Consider the following 18,697-nt stretch of genomic DNA (forward strand, 5'->3'; position numbering starts at 1 on the left):
TCTAATCAAAATATCTAAAACTAGCTTCTCTTGATACTAGAGCTGCTTTGACTAGATTAATTTTAAAAAAGGAAGTATTACCATATGTGCACAAAGTATCTTCTGTAATTTGTGTGATTCAATGTAACCCACAACATACACAGCAAATAATGAGGCTATCTGGAATTAAAAAGAGAAGATTAAACTAATTGAATGCTATACATTCATACAGCATAAGTACATTATTCAACAATAACTCACAAGCATCTGTAGCTCCTTTTAACGATTACAGGCTTATGAATTTTTGCAATGGCTTGTTTTGAACAAAGGTGTACATTCCAGTGAAGTTATGTGTAACAACCAATGAATACAAAATAAAACACAAACTTTTCAAGAATAAGGTTTACAATGTTGCTTTATTAATTTTTAATGACCTCCACTTTTTTTTTATTAATTTGCTCTTAGAAAGCACTTTCAGATAAAAGAACATTCATTATTATTAGCCTTAACACTGTGTAAAATCAGGAAATATTATCCCCACTTCACTGATGAGGAAAATTAAGTGACTGCCCAAGGTCACGCATGAAGTTTATGGTGGTGCTAGGAACTGAACTGAGCTCTCCGAAGTGTCAATCCACTATTTAAACCAGAAGACCACCACTGTTGTCCTTACCTTAATTTTCTGAAAAATGAGGGTCATATTATCAATGTTTTTTAAAATAAACATTTTCCTGTAGTTTACATTTTTGGTGGCCACCTGCAACTAATTTTCTTTTTTGGGGTTATGGGACCCATCTACCCCAGCCCAGATTGCTTTGCTCAAAAGCTTTGCTAATTCAAAATGCAGCAGCCCAAAGAAGATAGAGGAGAAGAAGAGAAGCTCCCGTATTTCAGGCACCAGGCAACCTGGGTTGATAAGGGAAGGGAGGAAGGGAAGAGCATCCTTGCATCCTCAGAAGAACAATAAAAGCTAAGGACACAGAAAAACTTGGGAGAGGGGGTGTGTTGGGAGGAGAGCTTTGGGAATAATTCTGCCAATTACATTATTCTCTTATCCAGTTATTCATTCATTTCTCAGCTTTTGCACTCTAGCTCGGGATACTGTACCTGTATCAGTAGGTACATCAAAAGTGAGCACTACCCATGTAAAATTCATGCTGGAATATTTTGTTCAACAAAAAAATTCAAGACATTTTAAAACAATTCCTTATTTGTATTATATCACCTTATTAAAATTAAAAAATCATTTTAATAAACTAAGGTGATTGTACTTAGGTATTTTTATTTTTATTTTTTAGACTTCAAACAATTTGGGCAGTGAAATTAAACATATTAATTTCACTTTCTGACTGCTTAATATTTGCATTTCGTGGACTAAAAGGCAAATTACTTAAGTTTCCATGCCCACAAAATATTTTTGTCACTGAAATATTTTATTTTGCATCACAAAAATATTTGTTTTCATATATGGTTTTGCAAAACTACATGTGGAGTACTTGCTGTTTCTCAGGAGGCAGAGAAATCTGGGAAAGGTTCAAAAGGGGCATTCCTATGCTCTAATAAGGACAAAAATGATGGTATGCTTTCAATCACCTTACAGGGAGAAAGCTCCAAAGACTGTGGGACAAGGGGACAATTCTGAAATAACTTTGGAGATGTTAGGAAAGCAGTGAATATGATGATGTGATATGAACCTGGGAGCAAGAGAGAAGTCTCGCTGCTGAATTCTGGACTCCGTTTAGAGAACAGATATTAAGAATGAACATAAAACCAAATTTTGGTTACTGTGGTGCAGAATGAAAATGGCAGCTAAAAAACACATCAGAAGTCCGGTAAATTCACTTGACTGTACAAAGCAATTTAACTAAATAAGATAAAGATTCTACCTGAATCTAAGTTGTGCATTGACCTACACACTTGTCTAAACATTCTGTGTATACCATACTGCTACAAAGCTTGACCTTATTATTCTGAAGCTACATACACATTATTCTATCACCCTGGGTACAGGAACAGAGATATACTTAATAGAAGCATGAATATTTTGGTGATATTCATTAAAAACTGTCTTACTTGTGTCAGAAGGACAAACTGAGCAAACTGCCAGGGAAGCATGAAAAAGACATTAGAAACACACAGTGCAATCAAGCTTCCTCTATTAATATTCGGAGTCCTTGGGAAAAAAGAAATAGAACACATACCAGTAAGTTAAACTACAATAGACCTTTACATTTCATCCAAAAGAGCAGCAGGGAATAGTATCGAAAAATTGGACTTGCAATATAAATTGACAACTGTGAACAGTACAGTTCAAGTAACTTTTGTATTAATTTCCATAACATGCAAAATTATTAATTCTGACCATTGTTATTTCATAGCTCACCTTTTGAAATAAAAGTAGAAGTTGAAGTAAACAAAAAATGTGCTGAGTGGCTCCACTAAGCAAGCTATGGTGAACATTCATCTCAAAAAGTGTAACATTTATTTCAGAATTCTTCTCAAGCTTTATGAAGTGTTCCACCTCTTCAGATTTCTCTAAAGATGCCCAGTCAGCCTCTTTCTCATGGATGACATGACAGCCAGAATGATGCATTACACAAGTGACACAAATATTTTGTGCAATACTGCTAGTACAGTGTTATAAACATGGGATGTCAACGTTTGCTGACAAATTCAGAATTTGACCCCACCATGTATCATTTAAACTCCACTTGTCTATCTATTTATGGGGGAGTGAAAATATGGCAACTATTTAGGAGTATATAGGGCTCTATCCTCAAAGGTCACTGGCATCACAAAAAGGCATGTCTATGGGAAAAGGAGTAGAAACTTTCCTGTCAATCTGTAACAGTCTGGGAAAACTAGGGCAGCTACCTATGAGGCTCAAGTTCCTCCAAGGAAGGACAACCATTTCCATAAATGAAGAAAAAACTGCTTCAATGGGATGTAATGCTAAAAAAAGAAGACCCAGCTCATTCAAACTGAGCTGTTCCATCTGTTAGAAGGTAGGAAATTAATTAGATTACTCAGTTGCAGCTAGACTTTATACAGAGGTCTAATGTCACAAAAAATCTTTAATTCCATTTATTAGGAGGATTATAGTAATAACCACTTGTGTGAACTAACCCACGTGACAGTAAAATGATTGTACTTCCTTGAAAGTTCTTGAACCTCATGGATGGTTGCCCCTGTTTTCCCAAACTGCTGCAAGTTAGCATAAAAGTTTTCTACTCCTTCTCCCATAGGCATGCTGTGATTCCAGTGACCCAAGGGCAGAGCCCTATATAACCCTAGAATAGCTGCCATGCTTCCATTCCTCTACAAGTAAACAAGTGGGGATTAAATGATATATATCTAGTTGAAGCACTCTAATACAATCTCCAGAATCTGCACTGACCCATGGTGTCCTCTGACTCCATTTTTGGATTACCTCAGTGATCAAATAAATATTTTATAATGTAAAAGCTTCTGAAGTTTCAAAATGCACCCATGGATTTCTGTGTGAGCGACGGGAATCACTAATTAAAGTTTCATGGAAGACCCACAAATCAGCACACATTCAAAGAAATGGCACTAAATACCTCTACTAAATACTCGCTCACTTCTTGTAGGTAGTAAACTCAAATACAATTTTGGGTATCCAGATGTAAGGAGCCGAGTGACTCCACTAATCAACAAGCATAATTAAGCCTGGAATATATAACTGATAAATGAATTGTGTGTAATATGGTCTGCTTTTTCACCCCAACACTTCAGGGCTCGACATTTACTGAATATTCGGTGTCTGCTACATTTTAGGTTGAAGCTGACTTCGTATAGAGTGCAACACACCAGACAAGGAAAGTATCTTTATCCTCGCCTTTCATAGAGCGGTATAACTGAAAAATGGCTCAAAAAACATTGGTGTTGGCTATAACTATGCAAAATATACTTCCAGCTTAAAGAGTTATAATTCTCAAGTTATATCTTGGATGGTTTCCCAGTTCAACTCTTTCTTATTAGGACAAATTTAGGGTTGTAAATATAAAAGATTAGCTCATCTTCAGTTGCAGAGAAACTCAAACAGTGGTTCTCAACCTGCAGCCGGCTTGCAGCCCAATCAGCACACATGTAACATCCTCACGGGCTACAGGTAGTATGGATACGGCACACATAACACAAAGAGATGCATATATGGCCCACAATGGTAAATAGGTTGAGAACCACTGCTGTAAAAGAAAAGGCACTACCCACAACCAACACTACTCATTAAAGGGGAAAATGTTTTGAGCTGGGGGAGTTTCACCCTATTTTGTGCTGGGAGGAGCATGACACCAAAGTGAGAATCCTCCGTTTCTTTAAAGAAAAAATTGGTTACAGATCTGTTCAGTTACTGCTGTTCTTCAGGCAGTATTGCTCATCTCCAGTACACTTTAGGAGTGTTTGCACCAGTGCACTGGATTCAGTGAACTTTTTCCATAGCAATACCCACTGTGGCAACATATGTACCCTCCACATACTTGTACTGCTTGCTGTGATACAGGGGCACAGCCACCTTGACCCCCCCTCAGTTTCTTCACACTGGTAGCCAGTATGTGCAGTGACTTCACTGTACAGGGAAAGAAGGGTAGGTAGTGGAATGGATATGCACAACAGTTACTGAACAAGTATCTGAACAGGTAACTTCTTCAAGTGATGGCACATGTCCATTCCAGTTTAGGTGACTCACAAGCAGTCCCCAATAGAGGAGGGTATTGGAGTCTTCCCAAACAAGGACTGTAACACACTACCCGCCTAAACTGCTTAATCCTTGTATCCCTGTGAGATAGTGTAATGAGAGGTGAACATATGGATCAAAAACTAAGTAGAAGCCCTGCAGATACCAGGAACATGACCCAGGAAACATGCTGAAGCTGTTTGTGCCCTTGTGAAGTAAACTCATTCTCTGTGAGTAAGAGGTATGTTAGCAATATCATAGCATAAACGAATACAGGTGGAAATCCAAGAGGAGATCTTTTAGGAGGTAACTAGTTTCCTTTTCATTCAATCAGCAAATGAAACAAACCACAGAGATGACAAACTCCTTAGTTCTGTCCGAGTAAAAAGCTAACGCTCTTTGAACATCCAAAGTATGTAGTCTCTCCATCTTTCTAAGTAGGGCTTCGGATAGAAAGTTGGCAAATAAATAGTCTGATTCAAGAGAATACCCAAAACTGTTTTGGTAAGAAATCTGAGGTGAGGATGCAATGCCACTATGTCCTTGTAAAAGATGGTGTACAGATGGTCAGTCATCAGAGTGTGGAGGTCCATAAGCCTTCTAGCTGAGACAAGAGCTACTAAACATACAACTTTCACTGAGAGGTCAGACAAAAAATAGGAGGCCATGGGTTCAAAGAGAACTACATTTAAATCCCAAGAAGGAACTGGATCTTTAACAGGAGAAAGTCCGTTCAAACCTTTTAAAAATGTGACAGTCATAGGTTTGAAGAATACGGATCAGGCGAGTGAAATGCTGAGATAGCAGCCAATTGTACCCTCAGTGAACTAAACGACAAGTTCATCTCTTAGGTGTGGTAAGTAGCCCAGGACAAACTGGATAGGATCCTGGGAAGAAGAGGTGTTTCTCTGCCAGGACCAAACAGAGAACCTTTTCCCTTTCATAAGGTATGTACACCTGGTAGACTATTTCCTGCTATTCAAAAGAACATTTTGAATTGCCAAGGAACAGCAAACTCCTGATAATCTAACCACTGAGTATGGAGATTGAGAGGGTTCAGATGCAGAGTCTAGTCATGAACTGAAGCCTAATCATCTGCAGCGGCACAGGAGTCAGCAACAGAGCTGAAAACAGGGGAGTTTGAATGGGAGTTTGTTTGGAGAGGGAGTGTATGGTGTTCTGGTATTGTTGGGGTGCTCGTTGAGGATTGTTTTGGTGGTTTTTTTTGTGTGTCTCTCTCTCACTGACAGGAAGCAGGGGAAAGGCTATAACAGATACAGAGGTGGTAATGGTAGTCACTCAAGCAATGGAAGAGACAATGAAGATGACTGATGTGGAAGCTGTGGGATGTACACGATCCTGGAGAGAGTACTTCAAAAGAGCTTCGTTTGTATGAAGTGCCGCCTAATAGAGCTGATGGAAGTGAAGATTCGAGGACTGGAGATGCAGGTCGAAACTCTGGTTGAGTTTAGAAGGGGGTTCGAGCAGCTGATGGAGCAAAGGAATGAGGAGGCTGAAGGGGAAAACCCAGACCTGCAGATGGAAGCAGGACCAACGAACTCTGAGGGGGAGAATGCTGGGTGAGGAAAGTAGCCAGTGGAAGCATGTGACTGCGAGAGTTCGTCAGAGGAAAAGATGGGCTAGTGAAGGAGAAATAGAGCTCAGAAACAGGTTTGCGACATTGGAAAATGAGGAAGGGGCACAGCAGGTGGTTGCTGAAGGTGGGAGGGCAAGGAAGAAGAGAAGAGCAGCTATTCCTCTACAAAGGGTGGATAAGCCAATAGAGATACCATCAAATAAGAGCCCCAGGAGGATACAGGAACAGTTGCAGAGGATTGCAAAGGAGAATAGTAGAAGAGATGACCTGCAGCCAGAAAGAACTGGGGATAGGCCGGAGAATCGCACCGTTACCAGGAAAAGGCAGGTCTACATGACTGGGGACTCCCTGCTGAGAAGAACAGACAGGCCTGTAACCAGAACTGATCCGGAGAACAGAAGTGGGTGTGCTGTCTGCCGGGTGCTAAGATATGAGATGTGGACCTGAGACTGAAGAGGATACTAGTGGGAGTGGAAGAGAATCCACTGATTATCCTTCATGTGGGTACAAATGATATAGCTAGATTCTCAATTGAATGTATCAAAGGAGACTATGCCAGGCTGGGGAAATTGAGGTTCAGGTGATCTTCAGTAGGATTCTGCCTGTCCCTAGAGGACAACAAAGGTGTGATAAGAGTCTGATGATCAACAGATGGCTCAGGCAGTGATGCTATAATGAGGGCTTTGGGATGTATGGTCACTGGGAGGCATTCCTGGACAGAGGACTGTTCTCTTGGGATAGACTTCACCTGAATAGGGAGGGAAATGCACTTCTAGGATGGAAGCTGGCACAATGGATTAAGAGAGCTTTAAACTAGCAAGCTGGGGGAGATGGTTGGGAGATGCCCAGGTAATCTCCACGCCTGATTTTAGCATTGGGAGGAGGAAAATGAGGGAGGAAAATGAAGTAAAAAAGGACACAGAAGTGGGGAGCAGAATGGACATTATGAGGAAGGGTAGTGGCGATACCAGTCTAATAGGCAATATTGGTAGTAGAATGACTATGCCAAGTCAAGTAAGGAACATGAGCGAAGCCGAACAGCAGAAATTGAGATGTTTATACACCAATGCGAGGAGCCTGGGTAACAAAATGGAGGAACTAGAGCTACTGGTAGAGGAAGTGAAACCAGATATTATAAGGATAACAGAAACATGGAGGAATAGTAGTCATGACTGGTGTACAAGTATTGAAGAGTATGTGCTGTTTAGGAAACCCAGATATAAAGGTAAAGTGGGTGGAGTAGCATTGTATATCAATGAGGAGGTAGACTGTAAAGAAAAAAGAAGTGATGGAATTGATAAGACAGAGTGTTTGGACAAAAATCACATTGGGGAAGAAAGCTACCAGAGCTTCCCCTGGGATAGTGCTTGGGGTGTGCTACATACCACCAGGATCTGATTTGGACATGGATAGAGACCTCTTTAAGGCTTTTAATGAAGTAAATACTATTGGGAACTGTGTGATTATGTCAGATTTTAATTTCCCAGGTATAGACTGGAGGACAAGTGCTAGTAGTAATAATAGGGCCCAGATTTTCCTGGATGTGATAGTTGACGGATTCCTTCACCAAATAGTTACTGAACCAACAAGAGGGGGATATCATTTTAGATTTGGTATTGGTGAGTAGTGAGGATCTCATAGAATAACTGATTGTAGGGGACAACCTTGGTTTGAGTGACCATGAGCTAATTCAGTTCAAACTAAATGGAAGGGATAAACAAAAATAGATCTGTGACTAAGGTCTTTGATTTCAAAAGGGCTAACTTCTAAAAATTAAGGGAATTAGTTGGGGAAATGGACTGGACTGAAGAACTCATGGATCTAAAGGTGGAGGAGACTTGGAATTACTTCAAGTCAAAGTTGCAGGAACTTTCTGAAGCCTGCATCCCAAGGAAGGGGAAAAAATTCATAGATAAAAGTTGTAGACCAAGCTAAATGAATAAGCATGTCAGACAGGTGATTAAGAGAAAGCAGAAAGCCTGCAAGGAGTGGAAGATGGGAGGGATCAGCAAGGAAAACCACCACTTGGAGGTCAGAACATGTAGAGATTAAGTGAAAAAGGAGAAAAGCCAAGTAGAGTTGGACCTTGCAAAGGGAATTAAAACCAATAGTAAAAGATTCCGTAGCCATATAAATAGTAAGAAAACAAAAGAAAGAAGAAGTGGGACCGCTAAACACTGAGATTGGGGTGGAGGTTAAGGATAATCTAGGCCTGGCCAAATATCTAAACAGATACTTTGCCTCCCTTTTTAATGAGGCTAATGATGAGTTTGGGGATAGTGATATGGCGGCTAATGGGAATGAGGATTTGGAGGCAGAAATTACCACATCAGAGGTAGAAGCCAAACTCGAACATCTTAATGGGACTACATTGGGGGGGGGGGGGGGGATGATAATCTCCATCCAAGAATATTAAAGGAACTAGCATATGAAAATGCAAGTCCATTAGCAAGGATTTTTAATGAATCTGTAAACTCAGGGGCTGTACTGTATGATTGGAGAATTGCTAACATTTTTTTTCCTTTCTTAAAAATAGAAACTAAGCGATCCGGGTAACTACAGGCCTGTTAGTTTGACCTCTGTAGTATGCAAGGTCTTGGAAAATGTTTTGAAAGAGATAGTAGTTAAGGACATCAAGGTTAACAGTAAGTGGGACAAAATACAACATGGCTTTACAAAAGGTAGATCGTGCCAGACCATCCTGATCTCCTTTTTTTAAAAGATAACAGACTTTTTAGACAAAGAGAATGCAGTGGATCTAATTTACCTAGATTTCAGTAAGGCATTTGATACGGTTCCACATGGGGAATTATTAGTTAAATTAGAAAAGATGGGGATTAATATGAAAATTGAAAGGTGGATAAGGAACTGGTTAAAGGGGAGAAAACAACAGGTCATACAGATTGGTGAACTGTCAAGCTGGAGGGAGGTTACTAATGGAGTTGCTCAGGTATCCGTCTTGGGACCAATCTTATTTAACCTTTTTATTACTGACCTTGGCACAAAAAGTGGGAATGTACTAATAAAGTCTGCGGATGACACAAAGTTGGGAGGTATTGCCGATAGAGAGAAGTATCAGGATATCATATAGGAAGATCTGGATGACCTTGTAAACTAGAGTAATAGAAATAAGATGAAATGCAACAGTGGAAAGTGAAAGGTCATGCATTTAGGGATTAATAACAAGAATTTCTGCTATAAGCTGGGGATTCCATCAGTTAGAAGTGACAGAGAAGGAGAAGGACCTGGGCATATTGGTTGATCACAGGATGACTATGAGCTGCCAATGTGATGTGGCCATGAAAAAAGCTAATACGGTCCTTGGATGCATCAGACAAGGTATTTCCAATAGAGATAGGGAGCTGTTAGTACCATTATACAAGGCACTGGCGAAACCTCACTTGGAATACTGTGTGCAGTTCTGGTCCCCTATATTTAAGAAAGATGAACTAAAACTGGAACAGGTGCAGAGAAGGGCTACTAAGATGATCCAAGGAATGGAGAACCTGAATTATGAGAGGAGACTCAAAGAGCTTGGCTTGTTTAACCTAACCAAAAGCGGTTGAAGGGAGATACGATTGCTCTCTATAAATATATCAGAGGGATAAATACCAGGGAGGGAGAGGAATTATTTTAGTTCAGCACCATTGTGGACACAAGACCTAGTGGATATAAACTGGCCATCAGGAAGTTTAGACGTGAAATTAGACACAGGTTTCTAACCATCAGAGGAGTGAAGCTCTGGAATAGCCTTCCCAGGGGTGCAGTGGGGGCAAAAAACCTAGTTGGCTTCAAAACTGAGCTTGATAAATTTATGGAGGGGATGGTATGATGGGACAGCCTAGTTTGGCAATTGACTGATCTCTGACTACTGGTGGTAGATATGCCCAATGGCCTGTGAAGGGATGTTAGATGGGGTGGGTTCTGAGTTATTACAGAGAAGTCTTTCTTGGGTGTCTGGCGGGTGAGTCTTGCTCACATGCTCAGGGTTTAACTGATCATATTTGGGGTCGGGAAGGAATTTTTCCCCCAGGGCAGATTGGCAAAGGTTCTGAGGGTTTTTTGCCTTCCTCTGTAGAATTGGGCACTACTCACTTGCTGATGTATTCTTTGTACCTTGAAGTCTTTAAACCATGACTTGAGGACTTTAATAACTCATAGGTCAGGGGTCCATTACAGAAGTGGATGGGTAAGGTTCTGTGGTCTGAGTTGTGCAGGAGATCAGACTGCATGATCATACTGGTCCCTTCTGACCTTAAAGTCTATGAGTCTAACTTGTGAGATATGGGTCCAAAGGAGGTGAGGAAGGGGATTGGATCCCAAACAGAGAAGTTCAAGAGATACGAGAACTAATGCTGACAAGGCCAGTCAGGCATTATTAGAATGGAGTGGTCCTGCCTGAGCTTGGCTAGCATCCTTGGCACCATCGGGATGGGTGGGGGGAAGCATAAAAAAGCCGCCCCTTCCAAGACAGCAGAAAAGCATCTCTTGGTGACCCCAGACTGAGTCCTCTCCTTGAACATAACTGGGGACACTGTTTGGCCAGGTAATGAACAAGCCCAATCCTGACACTCCCCAAATTTGAAAAATGGATTTTACAACATTGGGTCTGAGACACCATTTGTGGTCTCTGCTAAACGAACTGGTGAGATGGACTGTTAGAGAATTCTGAGATCTTGGAAGGTGATATTCTTTCAGTGATATTCCTTTCTCAATGCAGAGATTCCAAAAGTCCATTGCCTCTTGGCAAAGGGGTCGGACCTGGCCTCTCCCTGTTTGTTGAGATAAGACATTGCCACCATGTTGCCCATGAGTACTTGTATTGAACAGCCAGCTACATGTAGTACAAATACTCAATGGGCCAGATGTATAGCTCAAAGGTTCCTGACACTGATGGAGGGAGAAGTCCTGATCCAACCACAGACTCTGAGTTCTTAAGATTCCCAGATGTACTCCCCAGCCAAGGGATGACGTACTGTGACCAGAGTCACTAACCGTAGAACGGGGCAAGGGACCCTGCTGCATATATTGGCTGGGTCCACCCATCTGTTCAGGAAGGACGGAAAGTTGCAGGTACGTAAATCAGCATGTACAGTAGATGATGAGAGGAATGGTCAACAGACTTCAACTACCCCTATAGGACTCTGAGATGAAGTTTGACAAAAGTCATGTACATGGATGCTGACACGTGTCTTAGAAGTCTCAAGTAGTTCCTCACTGTTGTATGGGGATTTGTTTGAAAGTCTGCACCCACATCAAATATTGCCTCAAACTTAGCGTGAGGCAAATGTGTCCTCGCTGTGGAGGAATTGAGAACTGCCCCTATAAATCTGATCGTCTGTGCAGGGGTGATAACTGATTGGCTGGCCCACGAACTGGAAGAAGAGATACAGAAGATCCACCTGCTTCCTTGACTGTGCATGGAGCAACCAGTCATCCAAGTATGGATACCCCAGGATGTCCATCTTTCAAAGATGTGCTGCCACTGCACTTTGTGAAAATTTGGGGGCGGAAAAAGACAGTCCAAACAAAAAGGACCGTGAACAGATAATAGACATCTGCTCTGTCAAATCTTAGAAACTTCCTGCAACTCTGGTGTATGGCCACATGAAAATAAGCATCCTTTAAACCGAGGGTCAGGAACCAGTCATCGAGAGAGAGGGACAGGATAATAGAAGATACGGTAACCATTTTAAAGTTTATCTTTTTTATTAATAGATTGAGGTTTCAGAGGTCCAGAATGGGCCTGAAGTCTCCTTTGGACTTGGAATAAGAAATATCAAGAATAAAATCCCTTCCCCCACAATGTTGAGGAGTCACTTCCTCTATGGCCCCTAACTGCACCAGAGTTTGCACTTTCTGAATTAGTACAGTATAACCCCGTGAGAGTGGTCTGTAAAAAGGGATAAAGAAGGGGGTAGAAGGAATATACATGAATTGCAGGGTATATCCCAGTTCCAGTATCTGATGTAATGTGGGTCCAAGCATTTAGGAAGTGGAACAACCTGTTGCCAAAGGGAAGGGAAATCTCCAGGAGCAGTTTGCTGCTTTTGACCAAGGAGTAAAAAAAAAAAACTGCTTAGAAGTTTAAAGTTGCCTCAAAGTTGCAGAATTTGAAGGAGGTGGAAAAGGTGGTCTCTTCTTTTGAGACCTATTATGCCTTCTTTTATGCTGTTGGGCTCTCTCTCTAGACCTGAAGTCAAAACTGCTTCCTTTTTATAGCAGGGGTATAAATACCCAACGATTTCAGGGTTGTCCTGGAATCTTCTGGAGAGTTCAGAGCTTCATCTGTTTTGCACAAAATCAAATTCAAACCTTCAAAGGGCAAGCCTTCTATTCTGTGCAGGACTTTAACCAGTATGCTTAACACCTGCAGCCATGAAACAAGGTACATAGTGACCGCTATCAATCACTTGAGCCACTAAGTGTGTTTCATCTAGCACGGCCTATGGAGAGGAATGGACAAACAAACAACCCTCATTTATAAAAGGCTTAAATTCCTCTTTCACGTCATCCAATAACTTGTCTTGAAATTTAGCTCTCTAAAGCACAAAGGGGAAGTATGAGATACTCACACTTGTTCTGACCACTGATCATGGGCAATGAGAAAGAACTGAAGGAAGCCAGGGCCGCTCAGCCCCTTTATGCTTTTGGTAAGCAGCAAAAGCACTCAGAGAGCTCATGAGCCACTCCAACAGGTACTGCTATGGGAAAAAGTTATCCAACTCTGATGCACTGGTGCCCACAAATCTAAGGTGGAACGGAAATGGGCAATCACTCAAAGAATCATATATATGATTTCTGGTTTGTACAGGAAGGCTGTGTCTAAACTAGGAGTTTGCCACTGTTGCTAACACCAATGTAGCTCCACTAGCCCATTGTTAAAAATGTTGTGGTCATGGGAGCCTGATCCACACCAGTAATATCACTATTACTACCAGTGGAGGAGCTGCATTGGTGTTAGCAACAATGGTTAATGTCTGAGAGAAAAAAAAACCTAGTATGTACAACACCATAGCATCTAAATGAATGCACTGTCTTGGGGATTCTGTTTTTGAACCCTTCACTCAGAATAACCATGCATAAATTGAAAATTACCTGAGAATGTAGGTCAAAAGCAACATCTGAAGCACAAGGAACGGGTATGAGAAACTTTCACGGAGAGGTGGAGTCCACATCACACGCGTGCACTGAAAATAAGAATTGGATTAGTTCATAATATGTTCTGCTACATTTAATTTTTCCCCTACAATGCAATGCATTTATAATAAAAAATGATCAACTATGGAAAGTGCAATAGTACAAAAACAAACTGGATGAAGACTCAGTCATAAATTAAAAAAAATTGTGTGTCACAAGACAAGATACTGGAGAGGAAAGGAAGGAACATGCATGCTTGAGTGAAGATACAGCTTCAGGTCTCTAATGGTTGGGGATTTTTTTAAACCACTACTACTGGCTCCTTCTCTGTACATGAGAGAACTACAGTGGGAACAATATCTTACCCTTGCAAAAAAAATCTGACAGCTTGGGAGCAGTTTTTCCTCCAAGGAACAAAGATGTCAAAGTAGTCAGGTTCACTTCACCTCCCCTTCTGTATGGCCATATTTTGCAACCCCTTATTTACATAAAGTCTTAGCTGAAATCAATGAATTATTCATGTGAATAAGAACTACGCACACAGCAGGATTGTGACAAGCTAAATCAGCAACATATACGAGTGTGGGTGGGAGGGTGAGAAGGATAAGCCAACACACCCTGCATGCCTATGATAAGGTCTCCCACACTGTGGCTCAGGCATGAAGAGGAGAAAGCAGAGACTGTGCACCCAACAGCTTTGGGGAATGTACAGAATCTTGGTTCTGCCCACCAACACACAAGCCAGTAACATTGAGCTGAAACTAAGGGTATATCTATACTGCTGGGGCTACAGGGATCAATTGAGTGGGCTGCAGACAGCACTTCCAGGATCGATGCCATTAATCCACCCCACCCCCCAAAAGGCGTAAGGCTGTGTCGACTGGAAGGAGTCTCCTGTCAATGCAGTGCAGTGGAGACCCTGTGGTACGGCAACGTAAGTAAGTCGATGGGAGATATGCAAGCTATGTAGCTTGCGTATCTCTCATTGATGGCAGTGTAGACCAGGCATAAGTGTACCCATTACATAGCTGCTGTAAATTATTCTCCCCATCACAGAGCAAGTGGTGAGAAGGCAAACCAACTGAGATTGAATCACAATTTCTTCCCAGAATGCTCTGGGGTGGCAAAGCATGTAGCTGTGCCACCCCATATAGGCCAGATTGAGCCTTTAGGCTCAGCCCTGTATAAGGATTTGCAGAAATCGGATCCTTGGTTTTCAACATTCAATTCCACAAAGGAGTTAAAAATGCAAATCTGTAAAGTTTTAGTTCTTTGCATCATTTTTCCATTTCAAAGCAATGTTATTGTGCAATTATACACAAGTGTCTTCATGTTACTTCAACTTTTGAAAGATGTTCTTTCCTATACATTAGCAATTTAACTGTGTGAGAAAATTTTGTTTGACAAATGCCTGCTATAAGATGTACTGCAAATTCAATTCAGTATCTAAATAAAAACCTTTTAGCAATGTGAGATGTATACGCAAGGCTACAGGAAAGCTTTAATTACCAACAGATAGCTATCAGGTACCTATTTTCCCATCCAACATTTTTAAAAGTAATCCTGAATAGACAAAATACATCTTTCCTTTGTATCCACTTACTGTTGCAGTGGAAGAGGAATGACTTTGCTTGAGTTCTACTAGTACTGAAACTTTTACTGAGGAACTGCTGGTGGCAATTAAAGCGTTTCTATGAACTTCTATTCTTACATTAACTTACGTATCAGCAATATTTTCTCTCTACCTCCTCTCTATTTCTGTTTTGATTGATAACTGATTGGACTCTTTAGGGTATGGTAGCATTTAGTCTGCAGCATGGGCATGTGTATTGCAACCAACAGGTGCCAAAGCCCTCTCTAAAATTGACATGTTATTCTCCAATCTTACTTAACTGGCCTATTAGTGCTATATGTGCTCTGCTTCCACACAGTAGCAATTCCACATACCAGAGAAAACAGTGAAACAGAGCATGAGCACAAAGGCAGTTCAAACTTGGCGGAACGTGGAGGAAAAAATTTAAGTTGTTAGATGTCCTCTGCTAGCTACATCAAGACAGGAGGGACAGAGTTCAAGGGACAGATGCTGTACAAAGGAGGCAGGAGAGAGACAATTTAAACAGAAGAAAAGGTTTAATCAAGGGAAAAGAACAAAATCCAGATTTAAGGAATGAAAATGATTATGAAATATCTTAATATCAGCTGAAAAAAGGAAGCACGAAGATGGAGTGGTTCTAATAAGCTGTTGAAAACGGAGGCAAAAAAATGTCAATTGAAAAGATATTAAAAAAAACCAAACATTTTAAAGTGCAGTTCCACTCTGTACAGTGACCAAATGCAACACTGTGCTGCTTTGTTTATCCTTAATTTCCAAATCAGGTATATTTGATTGACAGGTTCGTTTTTTCCTACTTTTTATTTATTTTAACTGCCAGCCATGCAAACAAGTCCTGATCAGGATCAGCCTGGATTCTCTCTTACTCTTGCACCATCCCAACTAATAAAAAGGACCTTCAGAGCAAATTATTTCCCCAGTTTATAACTGTTCATCCAGAATATCTTAAAATTAAACCATCAGAAATACCTGTATAACCCCATTAGTCTTCAAATGATTTTAATAGGTGTAATCAACTGGAACTTAGTAAACAATTTTTTAAGAATTAACAAGAAGAAACTGAATCACGCTCACTCTCTGCTGTATTGGCTCTGCAGCACAAACATGAGCTAAACTGTAAATTTTTTTTTTTTTTTGGGTGAAGTAAGTAGATATTATGCTAAAAACACATATACTGTGAAGTGCTGTCATTTTTTACAGTTACTTTTCAGAGTACAGCCACACTTAAATATATCAAAACCTGCATGATATAGAAAGAAAAGAGTAAAAAAGTAGTAAAAACAAAAGTGATATGTAGGATGAGCAACCACAAAAAGGAAGCATTTACCTTATTGCCATATTGACTTTACCATGAGTTGTGCCATTTTCCTATGCTTGAAATGTAATATCGCCGTAAGGTAAATGTTTCTTTTTCAAGATAGCCCAAAGTAACACATTAATATTTTATTTTATACCAAACAAACAGTTATTTGATATAATACACACACACAATTGATTTCTTTGGTATTTTGTTGAAGCTGTAACGGTGCTCATCTGTGGTCAAGGACAGCAGTGCGCACGGCCATACACACAATGCATGCCATTAGCAGGACACCTAGGACTCAGGCTAATGGAAGCAGGGCATGGCTGGGAAGGAGCCAGTGAGGAGCCCTGACACAGAAGCCAGGCCCATAGCAGCAGCAAAAAGGAACAGTGTTGGCTGCCTCGTTGCCTACTCAGGTTTGGCCATGTGGCCCCTGCCTCATGACAGGGAGGCGGACAATGGGACCAATACTGAGTAAACAGCATTGCAACCTGATGCACGAGGGTCACAGTGCTACTGAGGTTTGGCACTGTGGCTCCTCTATCATGACAGGTGAGCCTCAGGGCCAAAACTGAGTAGGCAGTGGGGTGACCAGCACTGTTCCTCCTAACCACTGCCATGGGGCTGGCTCCTGAATCGGAGCTCCCTGCCAGGGGCCTGCTTAGCCTCACGCCGCTTCCAGCAGCTGTCCCCCCTCTGCTCTACCCACAGGACTCACTAGCAACAGCCTCAAGACCTACTAGTACAGGGAGTTCCACATGGGGGAACAGGCCAGTAGAAGGGTAGTGAGGAGCCCTGGACAGGGCAGACAAAGGAGTTTGATTGTGCCTACAATGTGAAAAATTACTGGGTGCACCCCTGAAGAAGGAACTAACTGGAAAGGTCAAAGGACAGTGGTTCACTTCCATGGTGGGGTGTGGCACCTTTATACCTGTCTGATACCCTTAGGAACCAGACATTTTTAGAACTTGAGAAGTTGTGCCTGAACTGCACAAATGAGAATCCTGCACAGATGGTATCTTCACAGAATAATTATTTTTGAACTTCCATTTGATAGATCTTCTATTAGCCATTTCATCCCTCAGGTTTTTCATTAATCTTAAAAACACGACTATTTCAACAAAATCTGACATCTATTATAAAGAAGTTCAAGATGCTCCAATGCAATTAAATGTAGTTGAACATATACAAAAGACCTTTACCAAGCTCAACTGAGCAAACAGGAAAAGACAACTAGTTTCAACTCAGAATGGAGCCACATGGCAGTTAGATTCCATCTGAACCAGACAAAAAACGGTTACTAACCTTCCAAAATGGTTGTTCTTCAACAGGTGTTGCACATGTCCATTCCACCATAGGTGTGTGTGTGCCCTGAGTGCAGTCGCCGGAAATTTTTCCCTCAGTGGTACCCATCAGGACAACTCGAGCACCCTCTGATGCCACACGCTCATAGTGCCAGCATAAAGCACCCAGTCAACCCCACATTCCCTCAGTTCCTTCTTTCCGGCTAATTCCGATGTAGAGGGGTAGAAGGGCAGGTCATAGAATGGACATGTGCAACACATCTCAAAGAACCACAGTTACAGAAAGTTAGTAAACATATTTTCTTCCTCAAGTGATTGCACATATGCATTCCACTGTAGATGACTCCCAAGCAGTTGCATAGGTGGTGGAATCAGAGTTCATGGACACGCTGACTGCAAAACAGCTTGACCAAATTTAGCTTTGATCCTGAACTGTTGAGTGATGGCGTAATGAGAAGAGAACATGTGTGACCAAGTCACTGCTCTACAAATGTCCTGAATAGGGATTTATGCTAAGAATGCCACTGATGACGCGACCTCGTGGAATGAGCAGTCAAGGTTATCCGATGGTGGAACACCCACCTGATTGTAACATATGCGAATAAGCGAACATGTGATCCAGGATGAAATTCTCTGAGCAGAGACAGGGAGACACTTCACCCTGCCAGCTACTGCTACAAACAGTTGGGTGGATTTATGGAATGGTCTGGTCCTTTCTATGTAAAACAGTAGGGCTCATCTAACGTCCAATGAGTGAAGACATTGCTCTTTCCTATTTGCATGTGGCTTCGGGTAGGTGAGAACGTAACTGCACCTTATCCTTAAAGAAGACAGCGTACAGAGGTCCCGATGCGAGAGTGCAGATCTCCGAGATCTTTCTGGCCGAAGCGATGACCACTAAGAAAGCCATCTCGCAGGAGAGGTATGATGAGGAGCATGTTGCCAATGGCTCAAACGAGGGTCCCATAAGTTTCGATAAGACCAGGTTCAAGTCCCAAGGAAGAAGGCTCTCGTACTTGGGGTGCAATCTTTCTAGGCCCTGAGGAAACGGATAGACATCTCATGT

The 18,697-nt window shown here is 41.5% G+C and overlaps 1 protein-coding gene across 2 annotated transcripts in view; it reads right to left on the reverse strand.

The window, feature by feature from the left end:
- TBX20 (T-box transcription factor 20) overlaps positions 1-18,697 on the reverse strand; it is a 195,526-nt gene that overhangs the window by 44,291 nt on the left and 132,538 nt on the right. For both annotated transcript variants that reach the window (XM_067562505.1, XM_067562503.1), the window contains 3 exons: positions 13,371-13,462; positions 2,053-2,152; positions 82-159 (listed from right to left, as the gene is read on the reverse strand). In XM_067562505.1, coding sequence (XP_067418606.1) covers positions 82-159; positions 2,053-2,152; positions 13,371-13,462 — 270 coding nt within the window. The remainder of the gene's footprint in view (positions 1-81; positions 160-2,052; positions 2,153-13,370; positions 13,463-18,697) is intronic.

Source organism: Emydura macquarii, unplaced genomic scaffold (assembly GCF_026122565.2).
Source record: "Emydura macquarii macquarii isolate MOO-44397 ecotype Brisbane River unplaced genomic scaffold, CSIRO-AGI_Emac_v2 contig_2432, whole genome shotgun sequence".
Taxonomy (NCBI): domain Eukaryota; kingdom Metazoa; phylum Chordata; order Testudines; family Chelidae; genus Emydura; species Emydura macquarii.